This window comes from Herpailurus yagouaroundi, unplaced genomic scaffold, assembly GCF_014898765.1.
Source record: "Herpailurus yagouaroundi ecotype Mexico unplaced genomic scaffold, PumYag 142, whole genome shotgun sequence".
In the NCBI taxonomy this organism is placed as follows: Eukaryota; Metazoa; Chordata; class Mammalia; order Carnivora; family Felidae; genus Herpailurus; species Herpailurus yagouaroundi.
This window is the reverse complement of record NW_024412397.1, coordinates 39,318,421-39,342,081: the sequence shown is the minus strand read 5'-3', so window position 1 is coordinate 39,342,081 and position 23,661 is coordinate 39,318,421. Positions and strand designations below refer to the sequence as shown.

The 23,661-nt window shown below is 37.9% G+C and overlaps 1 protein-coding gene across 9 annotated transcripts in view; it reads right to left on the bottom strand.

Moving 5' to 3' along the window:
• NOL4 (nucleolar protein 4) overlaps positions 1-23,661 on the bottom strand; it is a 428,346-nt gene that overhangs the window by 217,351 nt on the left and 187,334 nt on the right. For 2 of the 9 annotated variants that reach the window (XM_040479127.1, XM_040479129.1), the window contains exon 1: positions 3,593-3,724. The exons of the other annotated variants lie outside the window; for them this stretch is intronic. In XM_040479127.1, coding sequence (XP_040335061.1) covers positions 3,593-3,611 — 19 coding nt within the window. In that variant the 5' untranslated portion in view covers positions 3,612-3,724. Of the gene's footprint in view, positions 1-3,592; positions 3,725-23,661 lie in introns of those variants that run through there. 9 annotated transcript variants of the gene reach the window in all.

The following is a 23,661-nucleotide window of genomic DNA, read 5'->3' as shown; positions in this document are numbered from 1 at the left end:
GAAGCAACCTCTTTGACCTTGGCCACAGCCACTTCTTGCTCGACATGTCTCTGGAGGCAAGGGAAACAAAAGCAAAAAATGAACTACTGGGACTTCATCGAGATAAAAAGCTTCTGCACAGCGAAGAAAGCAATCATCAAAACTAAGAGGCAACCTTCCTAATGGGAGAAATATTTGTAAATGACATATCTGATAAGGCTTAGTATCCAAAATCTATAAAGAACTTATCAACATCAACACCCAAAAACAAATAATCCAGTGAAGAAGCGGACAGAAGATATAAATAGACACTTTTCCAAAGAAGACATCCAGATGGCCAACAGATACATGAAAAGATGCTCAACATCACTCATCATCAGGGAAATACAAATCAAAACCACAATGAGATGCCAACTCACACCTGTCAGAAGGGCTAAAATTAACAACTCAAGAAACAACAGATGTTGGTGAGGATGCAGAGAAAGGGGAACACACTTTGCACTATTGGTGAGAATGCAAAGTGGCGCAGCCACTCTGGAAAACAGTATGGAAGTTCCTCAAAAAATTAAAAACAAATCTACCCCTATTACCTGACAATTGCACTACTAGATATTTATCCAAAGGATACAAAAATGCTGATTTGAAGGGACACATGTACCCCAATGTTTATAGCAGCACTATCAACAAGAGCCAAATTGTGGAAAGAGCCCAAATGTCCGTTGACTGATGAATGGATAAAAAAAAAAGTGGCCTACACATACAATGGAATATTACCTGGTAATAAAAAATAATGGAATCTTGCCATTTGCAACAACATGGATGGAACTAGATAGAATGTATTATGTTAAGTGAAAAAAGTCAGTCAGAGAAAGACAAATATCATGATATTCACCTACAGATGGAATGTAAGAAACAAAACTCATAAACACAGGGGAAGAGAAGAAAAAATAAAGTAAGATAAAAACAGGGAGGGAGGCAAACCACAAGAGATTTTTAAATACAGAGAACAAACCGAGGGTTGCTGGAAGGGATGTCGGGAGACAGGCTTATGGGTGATGGGCATTAAGATGGGCACTTGTTGGGATCAGCACTAGGTGTTATATATAAGTGATGAATCACTGGGTTCTACTCCTGAAACCAATACTACACTGTAAATTAACTAACTTGAATTTAAATAAAGAAATTTAAAAATAAATAAAATAACTGTAGAAAAAAAAAACAGGGAGGAAGGGGAAGAAGTAGAATTAACCAAAATTTTCTGGCTTTAAAATAAATGATAAACTTGTCTAGTAAAACATATCAATAACAATTTACTTAGAGTAAAAAACAAAATTTAGATGAAACAGGAAAATTCTATTTCTCTTAATTTCATCTTTGCATTTATGGTAAGAATTTTCTATTAATGTTAAAGGACTATGAAATGCAAAGGTGTTAGATTATTTCCTGTAGTTAAAGTCTATTGATGAAGCCATAAAAATATGAACATACAAGAGTAATAATATTCATATTTGTAATATTTTGATTTCTGAATATTCCCCAGTGTGCTTCATTTTTGTAGGATGCAATGAAAAATGTATGCCTTCTAATCAATTAAATTCATGAAACGAATATATACATTTGAAGAAGTGGTATAACTCACCTGTTCATTCATTCATTCAACATTTATTGAATGCCTATGCTTGGCCAGAAGGGGGTTAAATATTTGGCCAATAGAGACTGTGTCTTCAGTAATTTCACAACTAATTAAAAGAGACAGAAAAAACAAACAAACATGCAACTAAAATGCAGAGGAAAAAGGCTTTGATCCAAAACAAGGGGTAAACACATCACAGAAGTTTTCCTAAAGAAGGTGGCATATGAGCTAAATTCCAAAAGACAAGTAAGCCTTAACCCGGTGATGAAGGTGGGGGAGAGAGTTTCCCAATTAGAGATTAGCAGGGGCAACACCTCAGAGGAAGGAAAGTGCAGGGCAGATGGGAAGTAAGGTTGGGTGCTGAGTGCAAACAAGAGAATAAGAAAGGGAGGCAGAGAATGTGTTTCGCTGAACTAAGAGCGTGGATCGTACCTTGGGAGTGAATAGGAGCAATTTTATGCAGAAGTGATATGAACAAAACGGTGTTTTAAAGAGGTTACTCTGACTGATGATGAGAATGGGATGAAGGCAACAAAAGTGGGACTGTTAAGAGCTCTATAAGCCACTGACTCAGCATTGCTGAAAGCCCAAACCAAAGCAGCAACAGGGCAGAACAAGAGGAGACTCAAAAAATCCTGAGAAAAGAACAAGTAAGACTGAGAGTAGGGCAGACAAGGGTCTGGGAGGAAGCCCAGATCTCCAGCTCCAATGTGAAATGAAAACAAAGGGTATTAAGTTTAATTTTCAGTAAAATGATATTTTAAAAATTTTTCTAAAACCGCTTTGTGAAGAAGTTAAAATACATTCAAATGGCAAGATTCTACTCATAAATTCCTCTTTGTACATTTCCATTCAAAAAAAGACTTCATGGGGAGAGAAAACATACATAAGAGAATTTAAGAAACTGGTCATAAATAATATGACATATCACTTTCCACAGCTATTGAGAAAATCAAAAACGTTCTTCTTCTTTTTGTTTTAACCATGAAATACAGAAGGTTTTTGAAATAAAGAATTAGGGGTGTGATTTATATAAGCAACCCATAAATTTGCACATGCTCTTTATGTGAAGTCAAATCCTATGCTAAAGTATGCTAAATCATTTCGGATTATTTAAGTTATTTCTTTCCACGAAAGTCCAAAGAAAAGCAGAATGTACATAGTCAAGTCCAGTTCTTAAATTCATGAAGAAAAATGTGACGTAACATTTGTGCACTAGAATCCCTTAAAATACTAAACATTTTATGTAATAAAAATTTTGTCAATATGTTAAAAGAATGAATAACCCTAAAAGTATATTATATACACAAAATGGATACTAGCAGGAAACAAATCTAACATCTATTACTGTTAAGAAATAAACATGCTACAACTGTTTCTTTAATCTAAAATCATCATACATATTTAGTAACTAGTGTACTATTTATTCACATTTTAAATAAGATAAACATTATTACCTCAGGATAATTTTTAATAAAAGTCATGTATTTGTAATTTTGGTATAAAGTATAAACAATAAAGGAGAAAATATTTTTAGACAGAGTACCTCACTCCAGATGTTACCAAGGTAACTAAATTCCACAGCTTTACATATTTCATTCTTGAGTAAACCGGTATGTTTCATAAAGAACAAGTGAATAATTTACTTATTTGTATATAATATATATTCACACCATTTTATCATTTAAATGGTATAAGAACGAGTAATGTCACATGCCACTGTTTTACAATCAAAATTTGAAACAAAGTTTTTGATGTCTGTATTAGAAAAATTCAACAGAAAGAGGGAGCAGACATTAAACTGAAACTAAATGAAGCATTTTTTATGGTCTGGGTTCTCATAACCATATTAACGATTTGTATTTTCTCTTCCTTGAAGATACTTTTCCAGAATTTGAAACCACAAATCTCAGACTCCTCTATTTATCATAATCGACTCACAGCAGTTTATTGCTCTCAAGGGGAAATCTGCTTCCTTACCCAACATAGTTTGCTCCATCCTAAGTGGCTGCTGGCATGCAGGTCGAGAGCTGCTACACAGAGGGTACGGTGCTGAGATCTGTAGGTATGGCCTTCAGCTTCACAGGCCAAGAGCAATGGTGCTTCTCTCAAATTTCAGCCTGGGCACCATAGCATTGGAACCAAAACTCTATGTGTGAGTACCAAGGGAAAAAAACGGCACCTGGAGCTTTGAAAATTAAGAGTGCCCAGGGTACCTAGCAACAGAAGAGAACATGGAATGTGATGACAGGTAGTGTGGCAATCCAGTGACATCAGGAAGACTGATGGATGTTTGGGTTCCATTGCTTTGAGGTTAGTTTTGCTGGGATGGATTTAGTGTTGTGGAGAGGGCCATCCAAGTTAGCTCAGCTGCGACTCTTGCCTGTAAGGTGCAGTGACACTAACCCTAATGGCAAGCTGTTCATTTTCTTCTTTCTCCTTCCCTACTCCCACTCCCTCCACCAATTGATACAGACCCTAGAAATACTATTTGTTTCAATTATGTCTAATGTCGTCACAAGCCTTTTGTGTGAAGCAGTTCCATCAGAACCAGATTCAATGGTTAGCTCTCTCCATATAAAGAGAATTAACCAATGGGGCGCCTGGGTGGCTCAGTTGGTTAAGACTCTGACTTCAGCTTAGGTCATGATCTTGTGGTTCCTGAGCTGGAGCCCTGCATTGAGCTTTGTGCTGGCAGTGCAGAGCCTGGAGCCTGCTTCGGATTCTGTGTCTCCCATTGTCTCTCTGCCCTCCCTCCCTTCCCCCCCCCTCTCAAAAATAAATGATTAAAACATATTTTTTAAAGAGAATTAACCTATGACAGTATGTATGATGTGTGTGTATTTAAGTATATAAATATCCATATATGTGTGTGCATATCTATATCTCTCTATATAAACATAATGTGATGTATATATATTTGGAATCTCCCAAAACACCTGACCTACATTCTAATTCATTTACTTTTGGTAGCTCTTCATTATGGCCTTTAGGCCAAGTGCCTTGGGCAAAATGAATAGGAAAAAAATTTATATAATAATCATTTTAAGATTAGTATTTGGAAATTTAGTCCTAAAATCCAGGTCAGATGCTTACAGGGTCCAAAAAGCTTTTTACCATTTTTCCTCAAATGCACCACAATCTTCTACCTCTAGCCTTTTGATTCCTCCTTAGAAAACTGCCCTTTGATATCTCACCATAGAGCTAACTTTTAAATCCAAAATACAGCTGTAAATAACCCTACGTCAAAAGATTGGTACCTTAATATCCAAAAAAAGTAGATTTTTTTTAAATCCTTCAAAATCTATTTGCAAAATGGAGTTTAGGTGCCAGCCTTCTTCCTCACTTTGTTACTCCTGGCCTCTGTTCTAAGTCTTCTCCCAGCCTAGGGTCCCCTATAAAAAAATGAAAGTGCATCCATTGCTAGACTATACCCTACATCTTTTTAATTTTCCTCCAAGTTTTTATTTAAATACCAGTTAGTTAATATACAGTGTAATATTAGTTCCAGGAATAGGATTTAGTGATTCATCACTTACATACAACACCCAGTGATCATCACAACAAGAACCCTCCTTAATACCCATCATTCATTTAACCAATCCCCTCCATCAACCTCAGTTTGTTCCCTATAGTTAAGAGTCTGTTCTATGGCTTGCCTCTCTCTCCCATGCCATGTTCATCTGTTTGTTCCTTAAATTCCACATGAGTGAAATCATAGATTTATCTACATCTTATACCACAGCACCCTAGGGCTACTCTAAAACATGAAGCAAGTGATGCAGTCTAAATGGATCCTTTGCGAGAACACAGGTAGCAACCTCTTTGACATAAGTGACAGCAACTTCTTACTGGACACGTCTTTGGAGGCAAGGGAAACAAAAGCAAAAATGCACTATCGGGACATCATCAAGATAAAACGCGTCTGCAAAGTGAAGGAAACAATTATCAAAACTAAAAGGCAACCTTAGAATGGGAGAAGATATTTATCAATGATATATCAGATAAAGTGTTAGTATCCAAAATCTATAAGGAACTTACCAAACTCAACACCCAAAAAACAAACAATCCAGTTAAGCAATGGGCTGAAGGCAGGAATAGACAAGTTTTCAAAGAAGATATACAAATGACTAACAGATACATGAAAAAATGCTCAACATTCATCATCAGGAAAATACAAATCAAAACTATAATTCATACCACCTCACACCTGTCAGAATGGCTAAAATTAACAACACAGGAAACAACAGTTGTTGCTGAGGATGCAGAGAAAGGGAACTCTCTTACACTGTTGGTGGGAATGCAAACTGGTACAGTCACTCTGGAGAACAGTATGGGGGTTCCTGAAAACGATAAAATAGAACTAGCTTATGATCCAGCAATTGCACTACTAAGTATTTACCCAAAAGATCCAAAATTATTGACTTAAAGGGGCATATGCACCCTGATGTTTATAGTAGGATTATCAACATTAGCCAAATATGGAAAGAGCCCAAATGTCTATTGACTAATGAATGGATCAAGGTGTGTGTGTGTGTGTGTGTGTGTGTGTGTGTGTGTGTATGTATATATATACATATATACATACATACATATACATACATACATACATACATATATACATACATATATGTATGTATATATATACACACATATATACATACATACATATATACATACATATATATATATATATATACACATATATACACATACACACACACACACACACACACACACACACAGTAGAGTATTACTCAGCCAAAATCTTGCCATCTGCAAGCATGTGGATGGAGCTAGAGTGTATTATGCTAAGAGAAACAAGTCAGTCAGAGAAAGATACCATATGATTTCACTCAGGTGTGGAATTTAAGAAACAAAATAGATAAACATAGGGGAAAGAAGGAAAAAAGAAAGAGAAGGAGGCAAACCATAAGAAACTAATAACTATAGAGAACAAACTGAGGGTTCCTGGAGGGGAAGTGGGTGGGGACAGGTTAAAGTAGGTGATGGGTATTAAGGAGGGTACTTGTTGTGATGAGCACTAGGTGTTATATTGAAATGATGAATCACTAAATTCTACGTTTGAAACCAATATTACACTATATATTAACTAACTAGAATTTAAATAAAAACTTGAAACAAAAATGAATAGATACATAGGTGATCGATCGATCAATTAATCGATCCTTTGCTGGGCAGCTCACCCCTCCCCTAGCCCAAGACTCTGACACATTCTTGCCTTTATCACCCTTTGTCCATTTGCAGTTGTCACCTAGAAATTCCTTCTTCATTTTTCTCAATTCCTTTCTTCAAATCCTTCTGATGACTTTTCCATTCTTTGATTTCTACTTTACTCATCCTCTATATTACTGTTATTAACTTCAGTAAACAGCCCTGTTTTATCTTTTGTTTTCTTATACACAAAAATTGTAATCATTCGTTACAATAGTCCTGCACTTCCAAGTCCTCAACACCACAAACATCTTTGAAAAGATAATCAGCAAAAGCAGTTGTCTGTTTTTATTTGCATTTGAAAACTATAATCTACATTATATACTATTTAATAATGCTATCTATTTTTTTAATGTTTATTTATTTTTGAGAGAGAGAGAGAGAGAGAGACGGCGAGGGCGGGGGAGGGACAGAGAGAGACAGAGGGACAGGATCTGAAGCAGGGTCTGTGCTGACAGCAGAGAGCCTGATGTGGGGCTTGAACTCACAAACCATGAGATCATGACCTGAGCCAAGGTCACATGCTTAACCGACTGAGCCACTCAGGCATTCCTAGTAATGCTATCTTAAACATGTACAAAAAATGATGCTACATTTTGAAGTCAAGCATTCACACTAAGGAGTTTACTAATGTAAATAAATATACGCGTGTGTATATATAGGTATGACTCTTACTAAAATATTAAACGGCATTGATTTTAAAATGATAGAATCGGGGCGCCTGGGTGGCGCAGCCGGTTAAGCGTCCGACTTCAGCCAGGTCACGATCTCGCGGTCCGTGAGTTCCAGCCCCACGTCGGGCTCTGGGCTGATGGCTCAGAGCCTGGAGCCTGTTTCCGATTCTGTGTCTCCCTCTCTCTCTGCCCCTCCCCCGTTCATGCTCTCTCTCTGTCCCAAAAATAAATAAACGTTGAAAAAAAAATTAAAAAAAAATAAATAAAATGATAGAACCAATACTGAGGGTAAGAAAGTAACAGAGAGATTCAGTTTTCCCCCTCCCCAGTGAAGGAGAAGTTCTTAAAACTTGACCTGTTTATCACTAAGAAGAAGGCACATCATCAAGTAGGTTTCATCTGGTTTAGACTGTAATGAGAGTGGCTTTTCCACTTGGCTTTCATGAAGACAAAGTAGTTGAAATGGCACTCTAGATCTGTAGCCATTCGGGATTGGGCATGGAGCTTGGGGTCATCTCCAACCAGAGAAATTCTTTCAGTAAAGAACAAGATTTAGTGCAGGGCACTGCATTCTTCCTTGGGTAACTTTACTTTTTGATAACAGCCTCTGACTCTTTATCCAACTGGCCATTACCAACTGAGCACCACCTCGTTCATTCGGTGCTAAATTTATGCATTCTCAGTAGCCCTGCTTTGTTGAGTGAAAGTAATATACAAGCCTGTTCATGCCCCAGTGCCGTGTGAGCACAATCTGCCATACAAGATTTCCTTCTGTAAATCTCTGTCTCCCGTCTTAAATGAAATTCTTTTTGAAAAATCGGGAATGAAAAATGTCAGCCTGGTTTCCTGTAACACTCTGCAATGGTACAGTTGCTTTCATGGATAGGCCCAAACAAGAATGAAATCCACTAAAAGGACAGGACCTTTAGCAATAAGTCTGGTTATATATTCTCTTTAAACAAAGATATTCAGAGGTTGTTTTTAATGATATCTCTTTGGCTGTAGTCAAATGGTATAGATACTTGGAAAAGGAATGTCTGAAGGACTTTTGAATAGAAGGTGAAGGAAGGATGATATTGATAGACCTTTCATAATAGTTCAGGGCAGAGCAACTGTATTAGACGCCTCTAATTAGAGGGGGTAGTTAGTTGTCCTCAACAGAATGGACACTTATTTTTGACTTGGGCCTGCATTTTACTCACTCATTCTTCCTTCAACACCACCACATATGAACTTCATAATGTTTTACATACCACTCTTTTTGCCCACACAACATTAATTTTAATTAAGGAAATCACATCATACTAAAATAAATGAAACAACTGGAAGATTTCCCATGGAGCTATTATTCTTATTCTCTACTCCATTAGTGACAAACTATGTACCTTATAAAATAATGGAATAAACTATTATTTAAAAAACTCAGCTATGATGCCAGGGTGCCTGGGTGTCTCAGTCGGTTATACATCCAACTTCAGCTCAGGTCATGATCTCACAGCTTGTGAGTTCAAGCCCCATGTTGGGCTCTGTGCTGACAGCCCAGAGCCTGGAGCCTGCTTCAGATTCTGTGTCTCCCTCTCTCTCTCTGCCCCTCCCCTGCTCATGATCTGTCGCTCTCTCTCTCTCTCTCAAATAAACATAAAAAAAATGCTTACAAACATAAACACAAAAAACTCAGCCGTGATGCCACTGAAAGATACAACCTGAGCCTGAGGTGCTGCCTTTCAGGATGTGATATATGCTCTAAACCAGCTACTGACTCTTGGGGCTGCCTCTCTCTTAGCCACAGCATCGGTCCGAAAAGGCTTTTCTGAGATGCTAGTGACACTTCTCACAACTCTTCTCTACAGCTCTACGTTCTGTTGGCCTGTAAGAAGGATGCTTCCAGAAAAACAGACAGACAAGTGACCGTTTCACACCACGCGGGCCACTACGGGAACAGGTAAAAGAAGAGCTATGTATGGGCCGTGGTCACTCATCTTGAATACCAAGGGAATGAAAGGTATCAAAAAAAGAAAATGGGTTGGGAGATAGGCCCAAACGAGTAACTGAAGCATTTTTCATTTTACTTTGCCAAAAGGAAAATACTGTCAAGGTAATCCTTATAGGTAGAGATAAAATCTCATCTCCCCTGCCTCCCTTCCGATATCTGACCTGGAAAATACTCCAAGTAATCCAACTGCCAGCTAAAGAAAGGAAAACGTGGAATGAGTAGTGGAGCTGGCTAGTGATACTATCTTTGGCTTTGGAATCAGATGCAGAAACTAGGAGTGCAGTATTTATCTGGATTTCTTTGCTGTCAAGTGTCTGAAGATTAAAACACGTTTCTTGGGGCGCCTGGGTGGCGCAGTCGGTTAAACGTCTGACTTCAGCCAGGTCACGATCTCGCGGTCCGTGAGTTCCAGCCCCGCGTCGGGCTCTGGGCTGATGGCTCAGAGCCTGGAGCCTGTTTCCGATTCTGTGTCTCCCTCTCTCTCTGCCCCTCCCCCGTTCATGCCCTGTCTCTCTCTGTCCCAAAAATAAATAAACGTTGAAAAAAAAATTAAAAAAATAAATAAATAAAAATAAAAAAAATAAAACACGTTTCTTGTCTCTTTAATTTTTTTTTCTCAAATGTATTTTTGAGAGGGACGGGGAGAGGGAGGGTGGAGAGGCAGAGAGTGAGGGAGATAGCAGAGAGCCCGATGCAGGGCTCTCGAACACAGGGACCGACTGCAAGATCATGACCTGAGGTGAAGTCGGACGCTTAACTGACTGAGCCACCCAGGCATCCGGAAGTTTTATTCCCATTGTGTATATATGGTGTGGTGATGGTAGATAAATATACTAATTAGTCCATTAATTACATAATTTCAATGGTTACACAAGTAAAGAAGAAATGAACATCCATGGGTAATCTGGCCTGAGACACTGGGGCTCCCCAACACCATCTCTGAGTGCAAGAGCTGGCCTTAGATTTCATTCCATTTGGGGAAGAATGAGATTGGTTGAGGTTTATGTGAAACAGGTGGTAAGTTTTCAACAGGATTATCTTTGGCTATGTGACAAAGTTAATGTGATGTGTGATGTGCACTGGTATGGTATGTATGTGTGTGTTTTAGCAGCCAAATGATGGCGTGTACCAAGCACCCATTGGGATGGAAACCTAGGTAGATGATACCTTCCTAATATGCATATAGGCTCTAGAAGCCATAATCCCTTCCTACCTTAGAACAATTTGGAGCTGTGAGACAGAAAAAGGGCGTCATTGGAACTAGGTCTTTTTATCTTAACCTCTAGAAAGAAAATGCAAAACTTATTATCACTGGACTTATCACCATTTCTCTAAAATTGAGGCTATTTTTAATTTTTACCTCTGTTTTGTGATTGTCAGAAATTCCAGTACCTCTCCATTAGCTTCCCATTCTTTGCATTGTTTTCACTTAGTTTAGCCAAAGATAATTCTTAACGTGGAAAAAACAATGTTAACTAATGCATAATATTTGTTTTACTTCTGAAAAAAACCGAGGAACAGAAATGTTAAGTGACTTGATTATGTCGTACTAAAAATATAACTTACATGTGGAAGGGACTTGAAATCATGTGATAAAATATACTCAAAGAACAAGAGGATTCTAAACCTGAAAAGAACACTGTCAGAGATTATGAGGAGAAATATGGTTGAATCAAATTGAAAAATATTAATGTGTTTTATTACCTGTCAGAAGATCAAAGATTAGAAGTTACACAGAATCAGTATATGGGAAAACATTTTGACACATTATCAAAATATCAAAGAAGTTCCTCTATCTCCAGAGATGTTTAATTATGAAATGTGAGGTATTGAAGGGAAAGATCTAGTTTATTCCTTTATGAATTTATGATTGCCACATAGTAAATATTCAATAACTATTTGTTGAACTAGGTAACCACAGGAGGCCATAATCACATATCTATTTAATGTTGCTCAAAACATAGGATTTTTAAAAAATTTTAATTTTTTTTTTCAACGTTTTTTATTTATTTTTGGGACAGAGAGAGACAGAGCATGAACGGGGGAGGGGCAGAGAGAGAGGGAGACACAGAATCGGAAACAGGCTCCAGGCTCCGAGCCACCAGCCCAGAGCCCGACGCGGGGCTCGAACTCACGGACCGCGAGATCGTGACCTGGCTGAAGTTGGACGCTTAACCGACTGCGCCACCCAGGCGCCCCTAAAAAATTTTAAAAAGAATCACATCTTTTTACGTCCTCATATATGTTACTGAGCTACTCATTGAAAGCATTAGTACACAGGACACTGTGGTAGGAAGAATCTAGATAGTGCCTTCTCCCTCAAGATTCTATACCCTAATTCCCCTAACCTGTAAGCATGGTGAGATATCACTCCTGTGATTATAGAAATGTCACGCAGTACAGTGGATCTTGAAGACGGAGATTCTTTGGGTGGGCCTGATCTAATCCCATCAGCATTTAATAGCACAGGGCTTTCTCTGGTGAGTAAGCAGAAGCATAAAGGGTTCCGGTTTGCCACTGATGGCCCGGAGATGAAGGAGGTCACATAGAAAGAATGCAGGCAGCTGTAGAGAGCTGGGAGAGACTTCTGCCAACAGCCAGTAAGGAAACAGGGACGGGACCTCTGTTCTACAGCGACAAGGAATTACGCCCTGCCAACAACTTGAATAAGCTTAGAGGTGGATTCTTTACCAGAGTCCCTATTTTAAAGGCTAGACGGGCTGACACCTTGATTCTGCCCTTGTGATACCCTGAGCATTGAACCCAGTCCAGGCTGCCTAGATTTCTGACATATTGAACTGTGAGACATAGCTGTTGTTTTAAGCTGGTAAGGGTGTGATAATTTGTTATACAGCAATCTGAAACGAACACAGAAACAAACATAAAGGATTTTCTATGGTGCCTCGCGATAGGTAACACCACTCAAAATTATTCAAGGCATATTTCATATGATAGGTACCTATCAGTGATTCTCAAACTTCAATTGCTTCTGAATTTTCCAGGGAAACTGTTAAAAATGAAAATCCTCTTGGGCACTAAAAACCTCTCCCCCAACAAAACACAGGAACCTTGGTTTAATTTATCTTAAGGGACAGCCATCTAGAAGCATTTCTCATATGAGAATTTTGGGGCCACATGTGAGAAATTCATGTAGCTCATCTCCAACAACTAACTGGTGACATACGCAATTGTGGGAGGAACTCTTGATGTCAAGAGAATATTAAATCTGATTTTAGTAAGACTGATCTACCATTTTAATCCCGTTTAATAAATCTTTAGGACATTTTCAGAAAAAGATGCCAGCAAGCCAAATATTCTCTCTTAATCAAAACAAATAACCAAGAGCACTTATTGCCAGTGTGGCCCCACTTTTAAAAGACTCAGGAAAGAATAGGATTTTTTCCCCATAGAGTGAATGGAAATATGTAACTGCAGAACTAAAGGCATTCTTTCAGGGAAGATCACCTCAATTACTTTGACTAGCAAACTCCTAGGAAAGAAGATCTTTACCAATGTCAAGTGCGTGTTTATGAAATCAAGAATTGTTACTCAGCCCCTAAAGCAGAGCTGCATATCACCTGTGTGCTCGCATGTGCTGCAATCATTGTTAGCATTGCTAATACAGTAGGTAAACAGTACTATTCTAGGAAAAATTGTCAAAAACTTCCAAGTTTTTCCTCTGGGTCCCTCATGTTCTCTTCCCATCTTCATGGTCAATCTTCCAGCTATTTGTGTGCACACTGGTTCTCTGTAAGTCATGTTACTGAGGAAGAGAGTGACTGATTGATTGGTTGATTGATCTTTGACTGAAATTTCCCCACAGAAAAAAATCATTTCAGCCAGGCACTTGTAATTTAAACATCTTATCTCTGTGGAACGAAAGGCTTTTACTCTTGATATTTTCAGCCATTAGCAAGCAGGTGAAGAAGTATAATGTGTTTCGGGAGTGTGTGTAAAGGGAGAAATCTTGTAACCATACTAGACCTATTTAATGCCCATGTTTTTTGAGTAACTTAGAGGCTGATGGTTAGAGTGCATGCTCCACGGTATTTTCTCCTAAGCCCTCCTAACCCCGTAAGTTCCTCTCCCTAGTACAGTGGGTGAGCCAGGACTATTCAACAAAGAAAGTGAAGCTCTCATCCACAACATCCTGAGATGGCAAGAAACCGGAGCCACTAAGCACTTCTTAGATCTAAAAAATGAACAAATCCTAAAACGGGACGATGAAAGGCTTCTACATACGTTCCATCTTACACTTTGGTCATTTGCTGGTTTGATCTCTTCTTCCCCTTTCTTTGCAAACCATTTCCTAGATTTCTTTGCTTATTGTTCTATGGCTTAGATCAAATGATGGGAGATGCTGGCAAAGACTGAGGATGGGAGAAAGAGAAAATGGCTGGGTATCCCTGCCCCCACTTTATATACACATCCTGTCTGATTCAGGTCTCTAGCTCAGGATGCATCTTCTCCACATCCTAAATCCTGCCAGGAAGTATCTTCTGTGAATCTCACGCAACCAGGTAGGTCCTCTGGCTCTTGGGCTCTACTAACACCAACTCCTTCTCAACTTTTCCACCTCTAGTTGTAGCAGTGGCTTCCTTCTGCTTTTAATTCCTATATTGCTTTACTATCCTCTGTTTAGCCTTTGAGCTCTTCTCACACCATTATAAATAGTGCCTAGTATTAAGTTTTTCTGATGAGTAACCTGTAATGGCCTCGATTTTCTAGACTGGATCACAATTGATACAATTTGCCTTACTGTGGCTTCAAGACTTCTGTTTTCTAGCATCTTTGATAGTATTATAGCAAATGTTCTGTGATTTCTTTTTTCCTTGTTAATGTCAATTCATTGTTTGATACCCAAGAGATTTCCACCAAACTTTCTTTACGATTTCTACCTCTGGTGCTGAAATCCATCATCATCAGTAACAGTGGTATTACGGAATTTATTGGTCATCTTAAAGGATTCTAAGCCAGTAAGAGTTTTGGTGGCAAATTATAAAGCATTATTATTTAGACACTTGTGAAAGTACTAATATCTTTCTAACAAAGACTAATTTATTCTAGATTCATCTGAATAATATCAATTGATTTTAATCATTATACATTTTACTTATACAAATCATTTTGGTATTTACATATTTAAATATTTACAATATTTAAAACAGATCTAGGAATAAAATAACACTATCAGTTTTACTAATTGAAACAGCTTGATAAACATAAAATGGAGAACTTGCTCAAGTCACACTGATAGTGACAAATATAGGATCAAACACCCGATCCTTAATTCCAGAACAATGTCTGTCTAAATCATGTAGCTACACCTCAGCAGGAAACACCTGTCTAGGTACTGTGAAGAGAAGAGCCTGTAAAAGACAGGGAATATGCTCTGGGGAGGCGGTGGGGGGGGGGCAAGTTAACTTTGGATTTAGGGAGCTCTTAGAGACACTAAATTAAAAGATGTCACCTGAGGTTACCTGTTTTGTAGTACTTCATAAAATCAGAAATCACAGTGAATAGCCTGCTACCACCTTCTTCTTTCTGTAACAAAGACCTTCTGCCTACCCTTCTTGCAATTAGCATAAACTGAGTAGCTCTGATGTTTTTATAGCTGCAGATGAACTTTCAATATCACCATGATTATAAGTACAAGCTGACCAATTACACGATATTTATAACCAAAGACAACTGTATTTGACATTCAGGGCTGAATGATATCAAATGATATCATTTTAGGAAACTTGCTAAAGCTTTAAATAAATAGGAGAAAAAATAACACAATTTATGAATACATGAGATAAAAGCAAGCTAACATTAACATCAGTATTTGGAGGATATGGAAAATTAAAGTCCTACTCTTGAAAGAGAACAGTAACACATTTGCTGCTTTTCTATTTGAAAAGTGATTTTATTTCATGATAAGAAAAGATAATTTGAAACTATGTGTGGTGATGGAAGTTAACTAGACCTATCATAGTGACCATTGCATGATATACAAATGTATCAAATCATTATGCTACACACCTGAAACTAATACAATGGTATATATCAATTATACGTCAATATACAAAAAAAAAAAAAATCAGTAAGGTGTTACTCACAGGCCACAGTTAGTTTATTCAAAGCACAAAGAAGCCAGGAGTCCTACTCCCATCCCAAAAGGGTAAGTAAATCTCTGATACCACTAACATTCCCACACCCATCTTTCCCATCACACAGATTGCGAGAGCATAACTGAACGACAGACAAGGGCCAATGGCCACATTCATGGGAAAGGATGACTGAATTTGAATGACTATGGATGGCTTCATCTCTGTGTATGAGTATTCATAAGCGCATAAGGCGCATATATACTTCTAGTTGCCAAGTTGAAAAGGACTGTGAATAAATACAGAAGAAATGGGCAGAACGGAAGAAAGAACTACTAACTCAACTCTAAAATAAAGTGCTCTGTAAAAAAAAAAAAAAAAAAAAAAGCAAACACTTCACTTGCTAGAGAGGAAATTGTAAAGCAGGTACTTTGATAGTGAAATGCTTTCATAATCGCAGAATCCTAGACTACACATCATGAGTCCACATAGCATTTGGATATTTGTCACCACCCAAGAATAAAAGGTGAACAATTTTCAATAACAGAAATAGTCCTTGCTTTGGCTATATTAATTGCAAGACCTTAACAAATAGTAAAGATGGAAGACTTGTTTCCACACTTTACATTTCTCAAATTCAGTATACTTGAGCCAGTTTAAATATTTAATTTTGTTAATACCAAATTAAATAACCAATAGGTAGTCCTAGCACTGATTTGGGGGGAAAGGAAGATTATGGCTCAAGAGAACCATGAACGTTCTCAAAGTCATCATCTAGTTTGAAACCAAGCAAATTCTCAAACAGTGGATGGCTGAGGAATTAGGTCAACTCTACCTGAGCAGCCTGGGCAACATCAGGGTGGCCATCTTGCCCCAAATCCTCCTTCTAGAGCACAGGCTCTCACAGACCCACTGCTACCAATATTCACGGAACGCTGTTTCCATTGATCCTGTTTTCTAACCTGTTGCTTTGCATAGTTCAAAACTTTTGATATTAAACACCAACTTTTCACACATAGTTGTCATATTTTTCTGAATGTTCATGGAGAATGTGGACTTTGCTTAAATACGCCTTGTGTATAAAGTGGTGTGTGTGTGTGTGTGTGTGTGTGTGTGTGTATATATATATATATATATATACACATACATACATACATATATGTATATATAGCAAGTCACCAAGTAGAAACAATGTTTTTTGAAAAGTCAAAGAAGAAGAGAAAACATTTTGGGTTTGCTGATGTTTTATTTTTCGTAGTAAAAGGATTGGCAGGAGGTAATGTCAGAATGAGTTTGAAAAAAATAAAAATGAGCTCAGAATTGAAAGGATTCCCAGGTAATGATTATATTCTTTTTATATTAGTGATATATGTGCTTATTTTCATTAATACTTTTTCTATCATAGCAAATCATTGAATTTTCCTGAAATCAAAATTTAAAAATCCATCTTGGTTGACCATTAAAAAAACCAATTTCTCTAAACTTCTGTACTGACCATACCAATTTAAACTCTCTGAATAATACCAAGATAAGAGCTCTAACAGTGTGATTATTTCTAATTAGCCAAGAGCTGCTCAAAATAAACTCCCTGTCCCCAATGTCTCATGCTGCTATACTAATGTTACACAACCATGGCCATCCATAAAATCTTGCTTTGGATAAAGCACAGTAGATTCTAGTTTGAAAGCCATTGCTTCTTGACTTTAGCAGAGAGGAAATGTTTACTGAGTTTTGACTGGCCTGGTTTAGAGGGCTATCCAGTGCTGATGGCACCTTTTCAAGCTCCTTCCTCTGGCTCTCCATGAAAAGAAACAGGACAACTAATTACATTGAACATATCATTTTAGTGTATGAATCTCCTCTCTATACTCCCTTCAAGAACAAGTTACCCTACCTACTGTCTTGGTAGCCATATGTCTTGAGCCATATTACCTCAATCTGCCAAGGTAGGCACCTGACCAAAGAACCAACATACCATAAGAGTTCAAAGCCACAACCACTATGGTCAAATCAGAAAGGTGAGTAGCTCAAAAAAATTCCATCTCTTGGAATTTGAACTAACAGCTTTCTCTTCAGCATGTGGGCTAATGATGAGCAGCATCAAAATCACCTGTGAACTTGTTAAAACTATTAAATCTCAAGCCTTACTTCAAACCTACTGAATCAGAAATCATGGGTTTTTACACACACACACACACACACACACACACACACACACACACACACATATTATTTAAGAGGTTTCACACCCAACATGGAGCCCAATGTGGGGCTTGAACCCACAACCCTGACACCATGACCTGAGCTAAGATCAAGAGTCAGACGTTTAACCAACTGAGCCACCCAGGCACCCCCAGAATTTGCATTTTAACAAGACTTCTAGACAATCCCTGTGCATAACAAAAATCTCAGAAGCCCAAACTCCTAACATGGTTAGTAACAGCTAAAGTAAGAACCATTAAGGGAGCATTGGACTGAAGAGGTTGCCAGGGAATGTGAACAAGCTGAATTCATCAAAGAAAGCCAGAGGCTGGAGTGAAGGTAACAGATGGACACAGAAAAAAGGTATACAACAGAGGGACTACATATGTGGCAGGTTGGCTTCACACATCTTGGCATCAGTACAATTATTAATTATCCCCCCTTTGACTCTAAATGTGTTTTGCTTTGGACATTAAATTGCATGATAATCCTGTATATAACTCAATAAGGCCAAGGCTAAGTCATGGCCAGGCTTGTTCTAGACTTCCTATCCTTGCATTCCTTAAATCACTGTCTCCTTTACTGTGACATCATTCTTATAAAAACTGACACCTCCCTTCTGTCCTCATTATTTGAAGTAACTGATACAAAGAAGTACACTGTTGAATTAGTGCTATTTGCCATTAAAAATAATTTAAAATTATGTGCTGGGTACTTATTTCATTATATCTAATCCTCAAAGCAGGCCCAGCTAATCTACTATCAGAGAGGCATATTCTGGGATCTTGATCGAATGACTTCTTCAAGGTACCACAAGGCCCGAGGCCCAATTCACACTCAAGGAAGCTAAGTCCAGAGCCACTGTCCTTTTCCCTCTCCCACAAACCTCTCTAGGACATAATCTCATGTCATCCAATTGTTCTGGTGATGGTGCAGATACCAGCCTTGGAAAAAGAAATGTATGGTCTCTGAAGGCAGAGACCTTTCTATAAGATAGTATCTTTCTATAAGATACTATGCTCTATTTTTCAGATGCTATGCTCTATTTTTTCAGATGCTTTGCAGATATGGATTGAAAATTATTTTCTGGATTATACTGAACCAAGGCATGGAAATTTTTTTTATCTTATTCTACTGAGATATATTTTTACCCAAAATGTGCCTTCTTCCTGCAGCCACCAAGGTGTACTGACCAATCTGCAGTGGTCAACAGTGACAAAACAACCGAAAATAAGTTAATGGATGAAACCAGGGCACAATTTCACATTTATTCACATACAAATCACTTCAGCTATTATTTACAGCTGTTACTAAGCAGTGCAAAATGTACTATGATTGAGTGATTTCATGCCTCAGAAAATAAATTCTTTTTTCCTTTTTATCATAAGAATCCTATCCTAAAGGCAAAGGAAAGCAATGACTTAAGTGACATTGTAGTTTGCCTACAGTTTTCTGGAATTCAAAAAGGAATCATGCCAATTGTATTTATATTGTTGATGATAAAGGCTTTGAATTTCAACTTCTACGTGCTTCATCTTAATAGTATCTCTTTTTTTCTAAAGGGTACATACAAGAACACATCCTAAGATAGCACATGCCCAGGTTAAATATTCATAGAATCTTTATTTCCAGTTCTTATTACTTTTGCTGATTTTTCATGTTAGGGGTAGGAATAGGGAATAGGAGGCAGGGATATAGTGGGATGCAAAGCACAATGCTTGCCACATACTAGGGGCTTAACAAATTCTAAATAAACTTAAATAAATAAATCTAAAAGGATGAAAGGAAGGAAGAAAAGGAGAGAGGAAGAAACACACAGGGATGTAAGCACATACTCTATAGTAATCAGAAAGAAAATACATATACTGCCCCCAAACTGGAATATTTGAAGAGCTCTGCTTGTTGACTATGATTGATATCAAGGTAATTATTTATTCTACCGTATAGATTGATAAAGGTTCTCAGATACAGAATTCAGAGTAGGTGAAAATAAATGAAGGGAACAGTAGGGACAGTAGGGACAGAAGGGGTAGCAAGGGGCAGGGAGAGGAGGGATAAGGGGTGAATGGGCAAAGAGGAGTAGGGAGGGCAGAGAGAGAAGGAGCGAAGGCAGAGAGAGTCGGCGGGGTGGGGGGGGGAGAGGAGAACAGGAGAGAGGAGGAGCGTGGTTGAGGAGAACAATTTATTTCACTTTGAATAACATAATCACTTAGATACGGTTACTGGATTAATATCTGGGTCTCCCCCAGGACCTCCAGCTCTGAAGGAGCAGTGATTAGGTCAATTTTTGCTCTTCGTTTTATCTACCCACAGCTCCGATTCCCAACTACAGTGCTTCTCAAAGCATGTGTGATGAAGAATCAATCTGTTTATCTCCAATCTGTCACGCACAAATAGTTTGTAAAAACAAACACCAAAGCTTGAAACAGACCGTACAAAATACAAACCCATTTATTTATTATTAAATTCTACAGGCATAAAATTGTGGTTTCAAACCCAGCACTTCATCTTGTAATGCACCAGTAATAGTTTTGAGGCCCACGAAGTGCTCCTCGAAGAGCCTGACGTGGTAGAAACTCATTAAGAATTTGTGAAATACCTAAACAATACAGCCATAAGAACATTAACAGTTCTGCAATAAATTAGAGTTATATCATGGTTTTTCTGGAACTCAATCTCTCTTTTGCCCCCGTTTTATTGCCAGTTCTGAGAAGTTAACAGGGTGGTGAATATGACCGTTATTTTTAAATGGTTGCGTTAAGGACAAAGGACAGGCTTGTTAGAGGATGGTCCCACACTGAGTAGCAGAATAGAAGGGGACTCAGGTCTCTTGACTGCCAGGCCACTGCTTTTTCCCATAGGCCTCGGTGGCTCTTTTTTCTGCAATCAAATTGGACATGCGGCATTAATTAGCGAGCTGTAAGCACTTTCGTTTTCGCTTTTGGCTAGCAGACTCCAGTGAATCTCTAATTTACACATTTCAGCTCTGCAGACGTTTGCAGACCAATATTCTAAGAGCTAGTCTTTAATTTGGCTTAGCATCCATTTCTGTATTTATAACGTTAAGATGTGTATTTACTTGTCATTCCAGAAGAGAAGAGATCTTGCCACAAATAATGTTTCTCAAAAGATGGGTGGTGGTCAATCCCATTCCACTTTTCTTTTAGTCTGTAAATTGTTATGTCTTTTGTAGTACTGGTATAAAAGAGCTCGTATAAAAACAACATAAAATCTATGACAACTTCAGCAAATCATTGACAAAATGTCCTTTCCAACAAATGATTCAAAATGATAAAAATAAAACCCAAATTCAAAATTTTGGTGACCCTTTCTTTTAAAAGGATATCTATTGAACGGGCTATCATTTAGCTATTTATCTTTTCTGGAAAAGTACATACCAAATTGTTAACAGAAATTATCTATTGGGAATACAGCAGATTAGGAGTAGAGAATAAGAGACCCTTCCTTCTTTATAGATTTCTGTACTTTAAAAACACGTTCTCATGAATATGTATCCAAATGAATATGTAATATTTTATTAATAATATATTGGTGATGGAAGTGATTCTAGGAAGTCTAAATGTTTTAAACATGAATTATATTTAAAACAATTGTGTAATATTTTATTAATAAATTTTCTTACTTTATTATTGAACTTTGAAATAGAGCAACATGTGAGGCAGGTTCTTAGACCTTTAGCAGATAAATGAGGGAACTACATTGGAGGTAGAGGGCTGAGATTCCAAGGGAAATATGTGTAAGGTCAAAGTCTGAGCTTCCCACTTCCTTATGCTGCAGGGCAATGACAAATAAGTATATTGCATCAGTTAATGGAATCTTCTTGTATTTCTAACTTAGATATCTCACTGGGGTAAATACACAACAAAAGGACCATGTGAAGCATGAACTGTGACAGTGATACAACCCAGAATTTGAGGTAGTTCTGAGCCAAAATTGTTCAAGTAGGTTTGGTCAGAAGTATATTTTATATTTTAATTACCCTACCAAACTTTTGCCCTGGTATGAGGGGGAATCTCAGTAAGAGATTCATTTAGTCTCTAAAACGTTAGAGATGGGTACAGAGAACACCTTAAGTTGGCAAAGGTCACATGTTAGTTTTGTCTGATAACCAAAAATATTCTATGATGGAGAAAGCATAATGTAAATATTTGCCAGATTAAAGACCCAATTTTATTAAAAAAAATTTTTTTTTCAACGTTTATTTATTTTTGGGACAGAGAGAGACAGAGCATGAATGGGCGAGGGGCAGAGAGAGAGGGAGACACAGAATCGGAAACAGGCTCCAGGCTCTGAGCCATCAGCCCAGAGCCCGACGCGGGGCTCGAACTCACAGACCGCGAGATCGTGACCTGGCTGAAGTCGGACGCTCAACCGACTGTGCCACCCAGGCGCCCCTAAAGACCCAATTTTAAACCACAGGTCCATTAACACATAATTTGCTTGTAACTGATAATTTCTTAAAAAACAAAAACCCAATACTTAAGATATTTAAAATTAGAAAGTTACTAACAATATCATGCTAGTCCCAGTACTGCTTTTTCTCTTGACCGGTTAAAAACCATATTTGTGGGTCGTTTGGGTGGCTCAGTTGTTTAAGCATCCAACTTGATCTAGGCTCAGGTCATGATCTCAAGGTTTGTGAGATCAAGTCCCATGTTGGGCTCTGCACTGGTAGAGTGGAACAGGTCTGGGATTCTCTCTCTCTCCCTCCCTTGGCCCCTCCCCAGCTCTCTCTCTCTCTCTGTCTCTCTCTCTCTTTGTCTCTCTCTGTCTCTCTCTTTGTCTCTCTCTTTCATAATAAATAAAGAAACTTAAAAAAAAAAAACCTATGACATTTGCTTTAAGAGAGGAGGGGCCACTAAGAAAACCATGTCTTGGGGTCAAGAAGAAATAATGCTAAATTAACAGGTTAAAATTTTAAGCTCTAAAGAAATCTGAAGAGAACTTAAGGAAAATAGTGTGAGAATTTGCAGCAAAAAAAGTGCAGAAAGGAAAAATCAAAGTCTTGGGCCTTTTCTTCTCCCCACTTCCCCCTGTGTAGGATGGTGACCAGACTAAAGAACTAAAGGCTAAGAAGATCCCTGGTATTCTCTATTGGCAAGAGTTAAGAGAAGCACATGCCTCCTTCCTGATATGGGTATAGATAGTCATCCCTTGAGACCTTATTAGCTACAGAAAAGAAAAAAAAAACTTGGTTATCACCCTTAAATTCCCTACTCGCTTAAAGCAACTTCTAGAGAGAAGATACACATGTGCAGCATTCTCTAATAAAGTCACGGCTTCTGGGATTTTCTAAATTTCTAAGCTTCTTTCCAAGCATTAGAAAAGCATTATATGTGACCTTTCTTTCTTCCTTTCTTCCTTTCTTTCATTTTCTAATTAATGTGATTATTATTAGACAAGGTCAGAAGGTACAGGCAGTGTCAAAGTCAATTTCTCATTTTCCTTTTAAAATCTACCTTAGGTTTGTTTCACAAGTCATTGTATTAGCTCATATTGCTTTGTGAATGTTATTAATATTTATTATACAGGGCTAAACTTTAAAATCATATTGTTAGCTTTTACTAAAAGGTATGAGATTATAAGTGATTCTGTCACAGATAAAGTTAACAGCCTTCAGAGAGTTTTCTGTTGCGTGAATTTTTGCCTGTGATTTAAAAGGCTGCAATGTAATGTTATATACATAGATATACATTCAGGACCAATATGGGAAAACTTTTTCCTATAGGTTACAAAGTGTGAATATCCTTCAGTGTATTTTAATGTTTTGACTCAGATATTGAGCCACTGATCCTTCTGAAGACCTGATTATAAACACTGCTTCTTCCTTTC